General features: G+C 47.5%; 1 protein-coding gene across 1 annotated transcript in view; it reads left to right on the top strand.

Moving 5' to 3' along the window:
• ARPC1A (actin related protein 2/3 complex subunit 1A) overlaps positions 1 to 13,848 on the top strand; it is a 31,106-nt gene extending 17,258 nt beyond the window's left edge. Inside the window, exons 5-10 of the mRNA XM_049903478.1 lie at positions 11 to 118; positions 2,394 to 2,606; positions 5,154 to 5,229; positions 5,441 to 5,634; positions 10,815 to 10,905; positions 13,499 to 13,848. Of these exons, the coding sequence (XP_049759435.1) occupies positions 11 to 118; positions 2,394 to 2,606; positions 5,154 to 5,229; positions 5,441 to 5,634; positions 10,815 to 10,905; positions 13,499 to 13,537 (721 nt within the window). The 3' untranslated portion in view covers positions 13,538 to 13,848. The remainder of the gene's footprint in view (positions 1 to 10; positions 119 to 2,393; positions 2,607 to 5,153; positions 5,230 to 5,440; positions 5,635 to 10,814; positions 10,906 to 13,498) is intronic.
• Positions 13,849 to 18,225: the final 4,377 nt, after the last annotated feature.

The following is an 18,225-nucleotide window of genomic DNA, read 5'->3' on the forward strand; positions in this document are numbered from 1 at the left end:
CCTCCCACAGGTGGGTGAGCAAGCACATTAAGAAGCCAATCCGCTCCACGGTCCTCAGCTTGGACTGGCATCCCAACAACGTGTTGCTGGCAGCAGGCTCGTGCGACTTCAAGTGCAGGTGGGAACAGATGCGATTGGTAGGCCACCTTGAGCTGCTTTTTGTCTGCCTTTCAGCAAATAGGTGTAAGGTTCCTTTTCTTTGCCAGGTACTCCGCAAGGCCCTGCGCGAGACTCAGAGATGACAGCCGCTTGTGGTCTAGAAAGGGGCTAAAACAAGGGCATAAGTAACTAAGTGGAATGCAGTGGACTCGGAGGCCTAGTAGGAGGGACTTCTAGTGTGGGATCAGGAAGCTGTCCTTAGGCAGAGTATCGATGGTTTGGAGCAGAGCCTTAGTCTGCAAGTGTGTTCTCTCCCTCTCTCTCTCTCCATCTTTCTCAAATTATTTCTCATTTGATGTCCCAGGCAAACAAAAACAAAAAACCAAACCCAGTGCCATCAAGTCAATTCCGACTCATAGTGACCCTAGAGGACAGAGTAGATCTGCCCCACAGAGTTTCCAAGCAGCGCCTGTCAGATTCAAACTGCCGACCCTTTGGTTAGCAGCCGTAGCACTTAACCACTACGCCACCAGGGTTTCCAGATGTCCCAGGCAGCGGACTACAAATTCCAGAGTGAAACTAAGATCAACAAAGCATAGCTGAACCATGCGTGCTGTGCCTTTTCCTTGAAAGCTTTTTGTGGTCGTTACCATGAGGCTGGAAGGAACACAGCCACTTCGCTCGGAGCTGTAGGAGTCTTACCACGTGATTGCGTTCGAAAGCTGTTCTTCATCGGGAAGGCTTGGGTTCCCTCCACCAGAAGCAAAGCAAATAAATGCTGTCTCGTGTTGACTCTGTGGTGGGTTGGGGAATGGCACGCATCTTTCTTCAATAGGCTATGTGGAGAACTTCCAGAAAACCTAGTGAGGAATGCCCAAGGGTGAAAAAAAGAGAGATGAGTGTGGGAGTTTGGCTGCAGGGATGGGGGTGCGATAGAATCAAGGTACTTCTTGGGAGACACTGGGAGATGATGGTAATTAAGTGAAACTCCTGTAGAGAAGTTGTATTGTACCAGTCAAGGCACAGAGACTTCTCTGGAGTCTTTCATATGCAGGATTTGTGTTGTTTGTATGTGTTGCTGGAGCATTCTCACTCCCTTGGGAGATGGAACTAGGTGGTACTAAGCCATACCACCTGAGTTCTCTTGACGTGTCTGAAATCTGGTTTTGAAAATAGGTTACAGTTCTTTTGCCTAATTATTAATTTCAGCAAATAAATTTTTCATTGATTCATAGTCATGTGGGTATGGGTTCATGCTGTCTGTACTCTCGAGTTAGTGGCTGAGAACCCAGCTCTCTTGGCCTCTGACCGCTGAAGGAACAGCCACTGAGGCTCCAGCTTCACGTCACCCAGTGTACAGATGCGCCTCTCCAGTGCCTGCCTCTTGCACCATCCCCGCTGTTATTTTGAGGGAAAATATCCTCAATCCTTCAGAGAGTCCTTAGTTCAGAAGTTGCTGAAGAGAGGAAGTTATACAAAGTAGAAATAGCTTTGGAGGGCAGAAGAGACTAAAGGGATAGATCCCCAGCTGTTCTCCTTTCTGCCTTCTCCTTCTCACCTCTGGGTTAGAATATCTGCACACAGAATTACAGAGACTGAGTGAGTTAGAAAGATACTGACAACACCAGGCTGGAAAGGCCCCGTCTTCATCTCAGACTACCTGCCACAAAGACTGGACAGTGGTCTGAGGGTCAGGGAAACCAAACCCTGCCCCCTGACCTCACTAGGGAGGGTCTGCCTACTCTTTCTCACTGGTGCCTTCCTTGGCTTTCTCTTTGGTCATCTCTTTCTTCAGATGGTTAATACCATTGGTTTGTTATGGGCGTAGATAGTTCCCTCTCACCTACCTTTTGATGATATTGGCTTCCTTAAGCACTGTGTTGAGAATGATGGTGAGGTAGACAGGAAAAAAATGCCGTGATCATTTATCAAGGTCTGAAATGGGCAAGGGAGGGGTATGACAGCAAGCACCCCCCGCCCCCATGAGTGCTCCCTGAGGGAAGGGCTTCTGTGTTCACTGCCTTAAGAGCCACTCACGTAGAGCTGTACCTGTGCATAGTAAGAGCTCCGTGAACATCTGTTGCTGAATACGGATTTGCTGAGCTTGGAGTGGGGCCAGTAAACAGCCCTTAGAGCCATTTTTGTCTCTTTGTGTATCTGAACTTGTCCATCATGTTTCGTTTTTATGAGTCAGTCTCTCTGTCCTGGGTTACCTGCCGGTAGCTCTGTGTGTCTGTTACTATCTACGTATCCTCATGTACTCTTTCCTCCTCTTCCTGCCTCCCACACTGTAGGGTGTTTTCTGCCTACATTAAAGAAGTGGATGAAAAGCCAGCCAGTACGCCATGGGGCAGCAAGATGCCTTTTGGTCAGCTGATGTCAGAGTTTGGTGGCAGTGGCACTGGTGGCTGGGTCCACGGGGTCAGCTTCTCTGCCAGCGGGAGCCGCCTGGCCTGGGTCAGCCACGACAGCACCGTGTCTGTTGCTGATGCCTCCAAAAGCGTGCAGTGAGTACTTGCTTCTTGCTTGGAGAGTGGGGAGCCGGGAAGAGGGGATTTCTCGCCAGCTGGGATGAGGAGGCTGCCATCCTTCCCTGGGTAGGAGGATAAGATATAAGCAAACACCCCAGCTAGACCTGCAGAGGCAGCCTCTCAGGTTTCAGCAACACATTGACAGCGTTCCTTTGAGGGGATTTTGAAGAGTCAGGTCTGTCTTCCAGAAACACTTCTTCATGGAAATGCTGATGGTGATTCCTTTGAGAAACACACCTGGCTTGCTACTGATAAAGAGCCCTTGAAAGGGGCCAATTAGCCTATGATGGCATACCTCATTAAATGTCAGCCACCAGCCTTTAGTAGGGAGGCCTCTTCTCTCTGCATTCTGCGAGCAGTGACTCCATTATCAGACTCCCCTCCACGGTGCTTAGAAAGCCTCCATGCCCGTCCTCTAGAGTGCGCCGGGACAACCTGAATTGTGACAACTCGGGTACGAGTGGGCGCTGCCCAGCCTTAGGGGAAGAACATTGGCTATGTCGTCAGCCGTCGGGATTTCTCTCGGCTCATTTATAAGTCGGAGGAAGACAGAAGATTGGATTCTCTTTTTTCCCCCTTGTGAGTCTTTGTTCTTTCCTGTTGACTCCTTCCCCTTTGACAGCTAAAGGTGACTTGCCTTCAGAGGTTTTGTGCCTTGTTGGCCTGTGGGTCCAGAACCAGCCACTCCGGTCACTGACTCCCTCTGCTGCATGGTGGTAGCATTACATGAAGTGTTAAGAGATGATTTTTTTTCCTCACTAGATTGTGATTTTTTTTTTCAATTTTATATTTTTGTTTCTTTAAAAACCAAAACTACTCATTATAAATAATGAAGTTTTCTAGAAGATTTCTATGCACATAGAAACCTGTTGCTGTCGATTGACTCATAGTGACTCTACAGGACAGAGTAGAACTGCCCCATAGGGTTTCCAAGGAGTGGCTGGTGGATTCTAACTGCCGACCTTTGTGGTTAGCAGCTGAGCTCTTAACCACTATGCCACCAGGGCTCCATGTGCATATAGGCACTCGTATATCTTTTCATTTTTAACACAAATGGGATTATATTATACAGTTCATACAGTAATTTGCCTTTTCCATTCAATAATTTTGATGCTATTTTGATGCCATAGTTGTTTGATATTTATACAGTTTATTGTAACACACAGTAGGCTCTTAAAATATGCTTTTTACAAAGCCACGTCTACCCTTCTATTAATTATTTGGCTTTTCTAAGACTTTAAATCAAGTTACGTCCTCCAGCCCTTCCCTTCTCAAACATAACTATTCACATAGTAAAAGCCAGGTATACCACATGAAGGGCTTGTGATAAGGGTTAGTCCTTTAATCTAATGCCGACTTATTAAGGGGTCTCCTGAGATACACAGAGTTAGCTTTCAAAACACATCATCTCTTGCATGAAGCTGGTGATTTTATTCATCAGCCAACGTGTTTCCCTACCACGTGCATGTAACCTCTTTGCCAGGTGCCAGAGCAAATACTTACTAACTACAGGTGGTCCTCACTTACGACATACTCGAGTTACGACAAACAGCACTTACGACCGTCAGGGTTTTTCTGTTGTTGTACATCTTACCATTAGAAATAATGTACTACATACAATGTTGTGGCTTGTAATTTGCTGATAACATCATATCTGTAAGTTTATATGTTATGTTTCCAACCCCCAAAGACAAAGATCGGATTTATAAAGATGCTGGTAATAAAAGGTACAATGCCGAAAACTTAAAAAAAAGTGAGATACTCAACTTATGTCAGAACCAACTTACTAGGAATCATTAGAACGGAACCCCGTCATAAGTCGGGGACTACCTGTATATACATGTGTACATATATTGTACATGCACCCCCAGCCCATTTGAGTGTGAGCTCCTGGCCTGTGTCTTATTCATCTTGGCGGCCCCAGAGCCTGACCTGGTGCCTGCAGAGAACAGAGACTAGGCTGTCAATAACTGTGTGGTCCCCGCCCGCGAGGAGCTCAGGGCGAGCCCAGATGAGGAGAGGAGAACAGAATAAGGCATTCAGTCCTGAGCGATCATGACAATAAGAACTTTAGGAGAGAAGAGAAAGGAGAAGCCATTTGAGGCTGAAGTGGTCCAGGAGTGGTTCACGGAGGTGATAAGTCAGAGCCAAGCTCCAAAGACTGGGGCCGACTTTGCGTAAGTGAGAGGAGTGGAGACACACCATGAGGGGAGGGCATGGGAGCAGAGGCAGAGAGCAGGGAAAGAACAAGGGCCCTTTGCCCTGAGTGGGCAGGCTCCCAGGAGAGGCAGCACATGGGCTGCAGAGAGCACCGCAGGCCTCAGTTTCTGAAGGTTCATTACCCCTGGGCCATCCATACTTGAGATTCCTGAAAGTACAGTTCATGGGACTCCTTTTAAACATAAGTATTCGTTTATATTGCAGAAGCCTCCCATAAGAATGGGTGCTTTGTCATCTTTTGTGCCTGTAAAAAAGTCGTGTGGTCTCTTTCAACCCTGGTTTAACAAGTGTTCTTGTGTTCAGGGTTGCAACTCTGAAGACAGAGTTCCTGCCGCTCCTGAGTGTATCCTTTGTCTCGGAGAACAGCGTCGTGGCTGCTGTGAGTATTTGCCTTCGTTATTCCTCACAGTACACTGTATACGACTCCAGAACGGGAACAGTGTGTGCTCTGTGGCACCAGCACAAAGTAGAACAGCTTTTTAGGAGAAACAGAACAAGCTTTTGAGAATAGGAGATGCCTGCAGGGGGAACTCTGAGGGCTTGGTAGGCGGGTAGCGTGCGCTCCCAGGCTGACCGGGATCTTGTTCCAGGGCCACGACTGCTGCCCAATGCTCTTTAACTACGACGACCGTGGCTGCTTGACCTTCGTCTCCAAACTTGACATCCCGAAACAGAGCATTCAGCGCAACATGTCAGCTATGGAGCGCTTCCGCAACATGGACAAGAGGGCTACCACCGAGGACCGCAACACGGCCTTGGAGACGCTGCACCAGAACAGCATCACGTAGGTGCCACAGGCCCCCAGGGCCCCCTGGGTGCCCTGTAGCCAGGGCCACTGACCGCCTATAGAGGACGGTCAGGGGAACAAGACGCCCTTCTTCCCCTCTGTGTTCCCTGACCGGGTCCCGCTGAAAGCTGTCTGTGCTGCAGGCCAGACGTCCATCCAGGAAAGAACAGTGAGGAGTCTGTGTCCTCCTGACAGTGGGCTCTTGTCTTCAGGTGGTGGCAGTGAAGTGCCAGCTGTGATCCTTCCCTCGAGGTGTGGATGGCACAGTGCACCCAGATGAGGAGTGCACATCCCCATGCAGGCCATGAGGTGCCGTGGTCAGTGAGCACAGCCTCTTCCTAGCGTTCACCTTCTCAGAAACGTCACTGAGAACGCAAGGAGATCTTCCTGAAAGCCAGGCCTATGCCTCCGCTAGCGAACACGGCCCAGGAAGGATGGTTAGCTCTGGTTTGAGGAGGCAGTTCCAGCTGTCACTTCACCCAGGGTTTTCAAGTAACAGCAACACTGAGAAGATCGTTTAATTAGAGAAACAGAACTCCTTAGCATCATTAGGACAAAGCTAAGGTGTCTTTTTTTTTTTTTTTTTTTAATTGTGCTTTAAGTGAAAGTTTACAAATCAAGTCAGTCTCTCCTACAAAAACCTACACACACTTTGCCATATACTCCCAGTTGCCCTCCCCCAGTGAGACAGCACACTCCTTCTCTCCACCCTGTTTTTCCGTGTCCATTCAGCCAGCTTCTGTCCCCCTTGCCCCTCACATCTCCCCTCCAGGGACAGGAGCTGTACACATAGTCTCATGTCTACTTGATCCAAGAAGCCCACTCCACACCAGTATCGTTTTCTATCTTATAGTCCAGTCCAATCTCTGTCTGAAGAGTTGGCTTTGGGAATGGTTCCTGCCTTGGCCTAACAGGAGGTCTGGGGACCACGACCTCCAGGTTCCTTCTGGTCTCAGTCTGATCATTAATTCTGGTCTTTTTACAAGAATTTGGGGTCTGCATCCCACTGTTCTCCTGCTCCCTCAGGGGTTCTCTGTTGTGTTCCCTGTCAGGGCAGTCATGGATTGTAGCCAGGCACCATCTAGTTCTTCTGGTCTCAGGATGATGTTGTCTCTGGTTCATGTGGCCCCTTCTGTCTCTTGGGCTCATAATTACCTTGTGTCCTTGGTGTTCTTCATTTTCCTTTGATCCAGGTGGGTTGAGACTCATTGATGCATCTTAGATGGCTGCTTGCTAGCGTTTAAGACCCCAGACGCCACTCTCCAAAATGGGATGCAGAATGTTTTCTTAATAGATTTTATTATGCCAATTGACTGAGACGTCCCCTGAAGCCATGGTCCCCAAACCGCCACCTCTGCTACGCTGGCCTTCGAAGCATTCGGTTTATTCAGGAAACTTCTTTGCTTTTGGTTTAGTCCAGGTGTGCTGACCTTGTCTGTATTGTGTGTTGTCTTTCCCTTCACCTAAATTAGTTCTTGCCTACTATCTGCTTAGTGAATCCCCGTCTCTCTCCCTCCCTCCCTGCCTGCTCTTGTAACTATCAAAGAATATTTTCTTCTCTGTTTAAACTATTTCTTGAGCTTTTATAATAATGATCTTATACAATATTTGTCCTTTTGCAACTGACTAATTTCACTCATCATAATGCCTTCCAGATTCCACTAAGAAGCCTCTTGACTGATATTTCACAAGGCTTATGTGATTATATAAGATAGTAGAATTGTGTGTGATCCAGAAAGTTGTTTTTTTTTTTTAATCTAGAGGAGAAATGCAATTTTTTTCTAGTTTTTTTTTTTTAATTTTTTTTTACTGTACTTTAGATGAAGGTTTACAGAGCAAACTAGTTTCTCATTAAACAATTAATACACATGTTGTTTTGTGACATTGGTTGCCAACCCCACAACATGTCAACACTCTTCCCTTCTTGACCCTGGGTTCCCCATTACCAGCTTTCCAGTCCCCTTCTGCCTTCTTGTCCTTGCCCATGGGCTGGTGTGCCCCTTTAGTCTCATTTTGCTTTATGGGCCTGTCTAATCTTTGGCTGAAGGGTGAACCTCAGGAGTGACTTCATTACTGAGCTATAGGGGCATCTGGGGGTGCAATATAGTTTTGATATTTGAAAATTGTTGTGTTCAGAGTTAGGTACCATAGGATTTGTTCGTTTTGACGAGGCCTTTTGTGTTGAGAGATTTTTATTGTGATAGCAGAAGGGATAATGGAAATCTCTATAGATAGTCTCTTTGAGAGAATTGTTATTAAATGTAGATTGTACTTTTCCTGATGCTTAGTGGAAAAGACAGCTGGACTTAAAATGCATGTGCTGTCTTGAAGTAAGAATGCAAAGGCATAACAAACTTACCTTTTCTTCATACTCTTCAAGTTTCTCTGTCTTGAATGACTTTGACAGTTATTTCTTGAGTTTCTCTTATATTTCTATGCAGACTATGTACTAGGTAGGAAACAACTCTCATTGACTCTCTGAGACTTTTGGGCTAAAAGTAGAAAAACAAAAAGGGCAAAGAGGACTTAATTTCTACAAATAAAAGTAAACATTCCAATTTGCAAGGGTTAGCAAACTTTTTCTGTAAAGGACCAGATAGTAAACATTTTAGGCTTTGAGAGGCCATACAGTCTGTGTTGCAACTATCTCAACTCAGACGTTGTAGCGCAGAGACAACCTAGACACTATGGAAATGACTGAGAATGGCCATGTTCCATGTTAACAGACACTGAAATTTTAATTCCACGTACTTTTCACGTGTCATGAAACAATATTCTTTTTTTTCCCCCCAACCATTTAAAGATCTAAAAACCATTCTTAGCTCACAGCCATACAAAAACAGGCACTGCACAACCCAGTCATAAAGTGGGCAAAGGACTTGAATAGACATTTCACCAAAGAGGACATTCGAATGGCCACCAAACACATGAAAAGATGCTCAGCATCATTAGCCATCAGAGAGACGCAAATCAAAACCACACCGAGATACCATTTTACTCCTACTAGACGGCTATGACAAAAAAAAGAAACAGAGCAAGATAACAAATGTTGGTGAGGATGTGGGGAAATTGAAATACCCGCTGCTGGTGGGAACACAAAACGGTAGAGCCATTGTGGAAAACAGTGTGGTGGTTCCTCAGAAAACTAAAACTAGAACTGCCACATGACCCAGCAATTCCACTCCCAGGTATGTATGCAAAAGACTTGAAAGTAGAGACTCAAGCAGAGACATGTACACCAGTGTTCACTACAGCTCTATTCACAATAGCCGAAAGGTGGAAACAACCTAAATGCCCATCAGCAGATGAATGGATGAACAAAACAATGGAATACTCCTGAGCCGGTAGGAGAAATGCAGTCCCAATACACACTACAGTATGCATGGAGCTGGAAGACATTATGCTGAGTGAAATAAATCAATCACAAAAGGAGAAATATTGTATGACCTCACGTACATAAAAAGACAAGAAAGAGCAAATGTATAGAGACCGAAGTTTATTAGTGGTTACCAGGGGCGAGAGGGAGGGGGAAAAGGTAGGATAATGGTGATGGAAAAATTGCATTGATTAAGGGTAGGGTTACACAGGTACTTATTGTAATTGCTGTCAATAAATTGCACACCTGTAAAAAGTTGAATTGGCAAAAATTGTATGATAGACATATTTACAATAATGACCAAAAAAAAGAATAGTTGCTGAGGCTGCTTGTGTACAGGCAACACCTCATGGAATTTGGTTCCTCGATTTGGAGGTTTAGGGTCATGGCTCCATAGGACGTTCCAGCTAATTGGCCTGATAACGTGTTCAGTGCTTCTCTTCTACCTCTTAGTTCATCATGTAGGGCCTGGGGTCTTAAAAGCTTGCAAACAGCCATCGAAGGCATAACAGTAGGTCTGTGTTTACTTGGAGCAACAGGGGAAGAGTCAGGAATAGGAGGAGGATATCGAATGTGTGGCTAACTGCCTCCATGAACAACTGCCTCCTTTGCCATGAGAACCAAAGAACTGGATGGTGCCCTCCTACCATTACTGAATATTTTGATCAAAGATTCCATAGAATAATCCTGATTAAAAGGGGAAAAATGCAGAATACAATTTCAAAATTTCATGGACTCTAGACTTTCTAGAGCCATGGAAGGTGGAAGAATCCCTGAAACTATTGCTCTGGGATAATCTTTAAATCTTAAACCAAAAATATCCCCTGAAGTCATGTTAAAACTGAATAATAGTTTAGCTTAACTAGTAAAAAAGGTCTACCTTGAACATTATGCTCTTCTAAGATCTATCTATAGGGGATCAAATTGATAACAGCAACTCGAAAGATTAGATAGGAACCTTAGGGTGCAGTGAGTTTATGCAATGGGAGAGGAACAACTCAGAAAAGGAGAGAATGGTTGCACAACTCGAAGAATGTAATCAATGTCACTAAATGGTACATGTAGAAACTGGTGCATGTTTTTCTGTATGTATCCTCAACAATAAAATAAATAAAATTATATTTTAAAAAAAAGTAAATAAAAATCAGGTACTGCAGGTCATGGTTTGTCCTCTGCCCTAGAGGGGTAAGTTCTAGACATCTCAGAAGACAGAAAAATGCTGTCTGAGCTCTAGACTCAATTCACTGTAAGTTTTTCAGGTAATTAGGCTAGGATAAGCTGTTGCATTTACCTCTTCCTCTGCTTGGGTAGGCTGGAATCTTGTGGAGTGCGTGTCTGCCTGTTGCTAGCATGTATGATTATTAATTTCAAGCACAAGGAAGGCTCTGTGTCCTGGCCATCTTGGGGGTGTTTTGGGAGTTTTTGTTTGGAGCCATGGGATTTCAGTCATGCTTCCTCGTGCCTCTAGTTAAAAAATTGTTTCCATTCCAGTCACTGCTCCCGTCCTGCCCATCCGTGGGGGGGCCTTTGGCATGCTGCGTGGTCTGGATTATCCTGCTTCTCCAGGTCACCTTAGATAATGCAGCTTCTTAACCTTCCCCGTACTCAGTCTTTCCTTTTCTGGACATCCAGTAATAAAGCTCCCTTTGGATGTTTTCTCATGCTGCCTCAGTTGATGGACCACGTGATATGCAGGGGCTGACAGATAACCCATTCCCTAAGCTTCCAGCGGTGCTGTCAGTCAGGAGGGCTGCCGCTCCCTGTCACCGCCCACCTCACGATCTGTTTTTGTCTTTTTCAGTCAAGTGTCTATCTATGAGGTGGACAAACAGGATTGTCGTAAATTCTGCACTACTGGCATCGATGGAGCCATGACAATTTGGGATTTCAAGGTATTTTCTCCCTTTCAGAACACATCTTGTTTGTGTTAAAACTCTTACTGTGAGAAAAAAGTTCCTTGTTTCTTGGAACATCAGAAATACAGAGTATTTAAAAAAAAAAACAATGATTAAGAGCTAGACTGCTAACCAAAAGGTCAGCAGTTGGCATCCACCAGCCGCTCCTTGGAAACCCTAGGGGGCAGTTCTAGTGTGTCCTGTAGTGTTGCTGTGAGTCAGAATCACTCAACGGCACATAACAACAACAGACTATAGTTCTCTTTAAACCTGGAAATTACTAGCAGGAAGAAACCACATTTTCCTCAATGAGACAGAATACATGCTTTTAGGTGTCCACTTACTCACTGAGGAAAAAATCGAGTGCTTTTTTGGGAGCAGGCCCTATGTTGGGCACCAACCTAAGTGTAACTAGATAGACAGTTTCACAGTTTCCACTAATTTAATTAACATTCAGGAAGTACCTGGTGACAGGGACTCAGGATATGGAAGTGAAGGAAATGAAACCCTTGCCCTTGAGGGGTTTGTCTGGTGGAAGAGAGAGGTCAGTACCTGGTACAGGGTGGGGGGATAGGTGGAGCCCCAGAAGAGAAGGCATGGCCTTTGTTTTTACACTGAGGAAATTGGGGGTGTCTTAGGGTTCTCTAGAGAAACAAAACCAGTAAGATACATAAAGAGAGAGAGATTTATTTTTTGAGGAATTGGCTCACGTGATTGTGGGGGCCGGCAAGTCCAAAATCCGCAGGTCAGGCAACGGACTGGGAATTCTAGCAGTCTTGGGAGAGAAATTCTGGCAAGATGTCTGTTTATAGTCTGGAGGCAAAATGCTTCAGGAAACCTCCCTTTTTGCTCTTAAAGCCTTCAAGTGTTTGGATGAGGCCCGCCCACATTTTGGACCGTCATCTGCTTTACTTGAGGCCAACTGATTTAATCATATGTAACTACTTCATAACAACATCTAGACTAGCGTTTGACCAAACCATTGGGTACCACAGCCCAGCCAGGTAACACGTAAAATTCACCCATCGGAGGGCTGCATCTGGAGCTGCAGTGGGGGGTTGCTGGGTGGGAAGGTGGGGAGAAAGAAAAGGAGAGCAGCCTAAGCTCTCTCTAAGCAGCGTGGGCCAGGCCAGCACAGAGCTAAGAGGGTGCATGTGGCATTCACGGGCCTACTATGGCGTGGGTCCTACGGAAACAGGAGCTGGAACCAGAAAAAGGAGCCATGACGTGGCCAAGGCGAGGAGGTAGGGCTTGATGGAGACACTCAAGGCCTGTCACAGAACCTCAGGAGAAAGCAGAGGTTGGAGGTGTAATGGCCCGGACTGGCAGCGGGGAGTCCAGAGAACAAGTAATGAGGAGTGAACTCCAGCAGTGGCAGAGGGTGTGGCCAGAGGTTCTGGACTGGGGCCAGAGGTTCTGGACTGGAGCCAGATTTAGGAGGCCAAATGGAGGACATAGTGACCAGACCAAACCAGTTGCCATCAAGTCTATTCTGACTCATGGCAACCCCATGAGTGGCTAAGTAGAACTGTGCTCCATAGGGTTTTCAATGGCTGATTTTTTGGCAGTAGATTGCCGGGCCTTTCTTCCGAGGCACCTCTGGGTGGACGGCCTTTTGGTTAGCAGCTGATCACATTAACCATTTAGTTGCACCATCCAGGGACTCAAAGGCACAGTGACAGTGAGGGACAAATCCATAAGGACTTGACTGTCTCTAGGTTGGGGGTTGGGTGGGTGGCAGGCCTCTCACTGAGATAAGGAACCAGGGAGGAGGAGCAGGAGTTGGAGAGGAAGCTCCTCTGTGTGGCTTTAAATTTATTTCTCCTGGTTGTTAACCTCCCAAGCAGGCAGACACTTACACAGTTTTTTCCCTACCTGTGCGTTTCTGGGAATCCCTGGTGGTGCAGTGGTTAAGAGCTATGACTGCTAACCAAAAGGTCAGCAGTTCAAATCCACCAGGCACTCCTTGGAAACCCTATGGGGCAGTTCTACTCAGTCCTGTAGGGTCACTATGAGCCAGAGTCAACTCGGTGGCAACAGGTTTGGTTTTTGGGTTCAGGGCAGTTACTGGCAGTGATAGGAAATCTTTCTCACGTGTCCCTAACCCAGCCCTCCATTTCCTCAACCCTTCAGGTCCAGTCCCTCTCTCTCCTCTCGCACTGGTACATGCTAGGGAGGCCCAGTGTATTTGCCTCTTGTAGCAAACCTCTGAGCACCTGCTCTGTGGATTGCCTGGCTGGCTGGAGGGTCCCTGCCATTAGGTGTTTAGAATGCAAAGAGGAGGGACCACACGCTTAAAAGCTGTGGCCCAGATAGGACATGCCGCCTGGCCTAGGACTGCAGGGAAATGTGCCAGGAGCCCTAGGGGCTGGGGCGATGGACAGGGAACATACAGGCCTGAAGGGGCTAGCAGAAGGCCAAGACCTGGGAGAGCTGGTCACAGAGGAGGGGGCAGGGTCACATGGGCAGGGGCTGCACCTCAGCCGAGCAGAGGGTGTCGTAGTGTAGTACAGTGTGGTGCAGTGAGTATAGTGCAGTGTATGAGCAGACAGTCTTAAGTAATTATCTGTGTTTCTCTGCCTTCTTCAAGACTTTAGAGTCTTCTATCCAGGGCCTTCGGATAATGTGAAGCTGAGCAAACCTCCAAGATTGATCTAGCATGACAAACAGCGACTGACTGCCTCCCTGCCCGCAAGAAACACTGAAAACATGTATCGTGCAAATACTGTGTGTGTGTTTTTGTTTGAATATAATTGGTGAAAGTGTTGGGTTGTTTTTTTAAAGCAGCAGTGAATTTTTTTTTTTTTTTTTTAGCTGCTCCATTCTTGACCAAAGCTTCTCTTTAAGTAGTTTATGTTGGAAAATTGTCACACTGACTTAAAGGAAGGGGGGAGGTATGTAAGTTGTCTGTTAGAAAATGAAATAAAAATACTGAATGTGTTTTTGGTTTTGTCTCCTTATACTGTTTCCATTTTTAATAGAAAAACATGGGTAAATTATTGTAAACTTAATTATTGGGTAAACTATATTTTTTTTCTTTAGAGAAAGGAGAGCTGCTTATATTCTTAGTTTCTCAAATTGTACCCTCCTACACAAGCTTTGGAGTCCCTGTCTGGGGCAAAGAGTTATGTACTCAGCTGCTAACTGAAAGGTTGGAGGTTCAGGTCCACCCAGAGGCACCTCAGAAGAAAGGCCTGGCTACCTACGTCCAAAAAATCTGCCATTGAAAACCCTATGGAGCACAGTTCTACCCTGACACACATGGGGTCACTGTGAGTCTGAATCAACTCAGTGGCAACTGTTTTTATACAATCTTTAGCCAAAAGAAGCATTTACTGAATGCTGTCAGAATTACAGAAACCCTGGTGGCGTAGTGGTTAAGTGCTACGGCTGCTAACCAAAGGGCCTGGCAGTTTGAATCTGCCAGGCACTCCTTGGAAACTCTATTGGGCAGTTCTACTCTGTCCTGTAGGGTCGCTATGGGTCGGAATCGACTCGACGGCACTGGGTTTGATCTTTGTTTGGTCAGAATTACAGGACTTCGGCAAAGTAGGCGACCTGTTCCCATTTTGTGTATGAGGCGGCAGAGCATCCCACTGTCACTAAGCATCCGTCATTTCCAAATGGGAGCCTGCTCTTCAAGGCCCTGTGTCTGGCTGTGCCCTGTGCCCACAGCAGGGGGAGCCACTGTACAGTGCACTGCCAAGGGCGTGCTGCCAGTGAGTGGGCAGGTGGAGGGAAAAGGGAAGAGGTTGTAATCACGGTGGAGAAGGCTGTTAAGCCAAATTTATTTTCATCATAATTAGACATGAAGTTTGACATTCCAAGGCTGAGATTCTTGAAGGGTACAAACAAATACAAGTGAAGAGCAAAATAAATAAACACAGGGTCACATTGAGCTTGGCGAGGCTCTCAGTCTCACTGACACATGGCCATGGCACCTTTGCCAGAGCCCTGGCTGGAACAGCTAAGCATGCTCCTGCTGGGCGAGTGGCGGGGGGGATGTCATTGAAACCACTAGGAGGTGGCCCCTCTGTTGGATGACACCTGGTAGGGTTTCATTATAGACCTGAATTCCTCAGTTGAAGTGACCCGAAGAGGCAGTCCTGTGGCTTGGGAGGGCGGTGTGTGCCAGGGTTGACTTTGCCATCAGAAGACCAGTCTTTGGGGGCGAGGCCTGGGATGTGGAATGTGAAGCATGTTGCAGGCTCAGCCTGGGGAAACATCTGCCTCCCGGGGCTTTGGCCACCTTACCTGTGCCTGTGGCCTCGGGAGGAAAGCAAGGGCTTTCCCCTCCTCTCTCCTGCTAACAGTTATCAAGTGGCGATCTCAGCCAAAGGGCCTTGGCCCCTGTTCTGGGCTAGGCACATGACCCTGTTCTGGCCAATGAGATAAAGGGGGCGTATGCTGAGGGCCCCTGAGAAAGGTTTTCTCCACCTAGGCCAGCCCATTGCTTTCTTGCCGTTGAAGTGCCTGGAGCTTGGCTGCCATTTTGTGACCGGGAGGCAATAAGGCCAGTGCAGTAAGGAAGAAGGTGCAGAAAGACAGAACCTTGGTGACCTGAAAACACTGCACCACCCTGGACTGCCTTCAAGGAGCCCTAGTGGCACAGTGGTTAAAGTGTTTGGCTGCTAACTGAAAGGCCAGCGGTTTGAACCCGTCAGCCTCTCCACAAGAGAAAGATGTGGCAGTCTGCTTCCGTAAAGATTTAAAAAACCCGTTGCCGTCGAGTTGATTCCAACTCATAGTGATCTTATAGGACAGAGTAGAACTGCCCCATAGGGTTTCCTAGGAATGGCTGGTGGATTCAAACTGCTGACCTGTTGGTTAGTAGCCGAGTTCTTAACCACTGCGCCACTGTAAAGATTACAGCCTTGGAAATCCTATGGGGCAGTTCAGCTCTGTCCTATAGAGTGGCTGTGAATCGGAATCAACTCCGCGCGGCCCCTCCGAGTCAGCCAGCCCAGATGTGTCATGGTCCTGGGTGTGGACTGAACCTCCTGAAACGGGGAGTGCAGCATCTTCATCCTAGGCCTGCTTGACACAGGTTCCAGGAAGACACAGAAAGCTCTCCAAGTTGTTCTGGGAACTCCAGATGAGATCCTTCGATGCCCAAGGCTAAGTGCTGCTTTACTTAAGGGTTATAAGACTCAACCCCTGGCGGAGCCATTTGAAATAATGCCTCCATCGCTTCCGGGTTCCAGGCTTCATAAAAATGGTGTGGGGGGCAGGGCGGTGTCTGACCTCTAACTTCACAAGGGGGAAGGAGAATCAAGATCAGCAGCCCAAGGCTGAGTCCTGTGAGACCAAGGTCTGACACGCGTCCTCTCTCCACCATCTTTACCAGTTCTGACACCAGCTGTCCCTCCCATGGCACTCTACTCTGCTGGTTTACATTAATTCACTGCAATGGCCCCTGGGAACTCACAGACAGTACTCAAAATTATGGGGTTTATTAGGGAAGTAACAGGTTACGGGAGACCTCGTGGCACAGTGGTTAAGAGCTATGGCGGCCAACGGAAATGTCGGCAGTTCGAATCCACCAGCTGTTCCTGGGAAACCCTGTGGCAGTTCTGCTCTGTTCTATAGGGTCGCCCTGAGTCAGAATCGATGACAACAGCTTGGGTTTGGTTTAACAGGTTACAGTTAAGGTTCAGGAATGCTCAGGATACAATTCTACCAGGTCGGCCTCTTTTCTGCTGTGCCCACAGGCACGTCTCTGTGGCCCTCAGCCTCTGCCCTGCTCAGGCAAATGTTACAAAGCTCTTTTAGCTCTGCTGATAAGTGCCCAAAGGCACCCCACCCCACCAGCAAGCCTCAGCTGAAGGCCCTCAGCTGTAGCTCTGTGGGTCAGTAAATCTCGCTCCACCATGTGCCCTGGAGGCACCCTACTCCACCAGCAAGTCTCCTGCCCAAAGGCACTCAGTTTTATCACCCCGTGGGCCAGGAAGACTTTGTACCATCTCCTGCCGCCATTTCTCTGCCACTGCTTCTCACCGTCTTCAGTGTTAAATCCCTCTCTCTCTCTCTGTCTCCTGGTTCCAGGAGCTTCTCAATGCAGGGTTCCACTCTGTGCCTGGCTATTCCGCCTTGGTGGTGGGGAGATCCTTCTTTGCTCTGGAATTGGCTTTCATTTTAAGCCTTGTGGGATGGCAAAACTGACCAATCCCCTCGTCAGGGCTCCAAGCACATGAGCATGGTCCTACCCAATCGTTTGGTGGGAGTTATAAGACCACAGCGAGACAGGCCACACCAAAGCATGCCATCACACTGCAGTCTTAACTTCCCCATCCATGGGTCTTCCCCCACCACGACAGCCTGCCTGCCATCTCCTGGCTTTGCCAAGGAGTGAGCCCCACTGTACAGATGGGGAAACCCAGGCACTGCCAGAGGAAGGACCTGCCTGGGGCCACACTACCAGTCAAGTGGCAGAACCAGGATTGGATTCAGTGTTCTGACACCACCTGTTCACTCATTCATTCACCATTCAACAGATGTGTACTGAGTGCCTCCTACAATCCAAGCACTCTTCTTACAGGCACCAGGGAGAGTGGGGATGGGCAGTACAAACAGGGGTTCTGCTCACCTGGAGCTTGTGAGTCTTCTTTTCATCAAATCAAGCTATCTACTCAGTTCAGTTTTCACAGTTCGGAAAAGGGGGATCCTCAAGGTATGTGTATTTTTTAGGATGCTTTTGGTGATGGGTAACAGAAAAACTCAAACCAGATTAAAAATAGAGTAGATGTATGGCTCACGTATCTCAGACCTCCCTCGGGTTGCAGGTTTGGCTTTGAGGCTGGCCAGTAGCAGGCTGGTAAGGGCTTCGGTCATTTCTCAGGCATTCTCTTCACTCTCCTGTGCTGGCTTCATACTTGGGCCAGCTTCCCTTGCAGCTATTCCACAGCCCTGTTCAGATTCATGCAGCTCACCCAGAAGACAGGAAAGGGCTTCTTACCCCTCCATCATCCATCAGAAGTTCTGGGCTTTGCTCTGATTGGCCGTCTTAGGTCATAAGCTCAGGAACTGGGTTAGGCCACTCAGGGCACACCACCAAGTCAGTCCCACCTGGGGTCGTTCCCTGGGCATCTACAAGGGGTAGACAGGAAGCCAGGGAAGCAACGTCAGTGTCACTTGTCGCCATGGGGGATGCCAGCACAAACCATGTGAAACAGTTTTGTTTAAACTAAAGCCATCTCCCGGCTTTGCCACCGCTGCAAGAACAGCAGGATGGGGACCCTGGATAGCAGCCCTTCAGTGTCCCCTCAGTGCCGGGAGGGCTCATGGTCATAAAAATTTCAGCTGAGGTTTATTGAGCGC

This window comes from Elephas maximus, chromosome 12, assembly GCF_024166365.1.
Source record: "Elephas maximus indicus isolate mEleMax1 chromosome 12, mEleMax1 primary haplotype, whole genome shotgun sequence".
NCBI classification, from domain to species: domain Eukaryota; kingdom Metazoa; phylum Chordata; class Mammalia; order Proboscidea; family Elephantidae; genus Elephas; species Elephas maximus.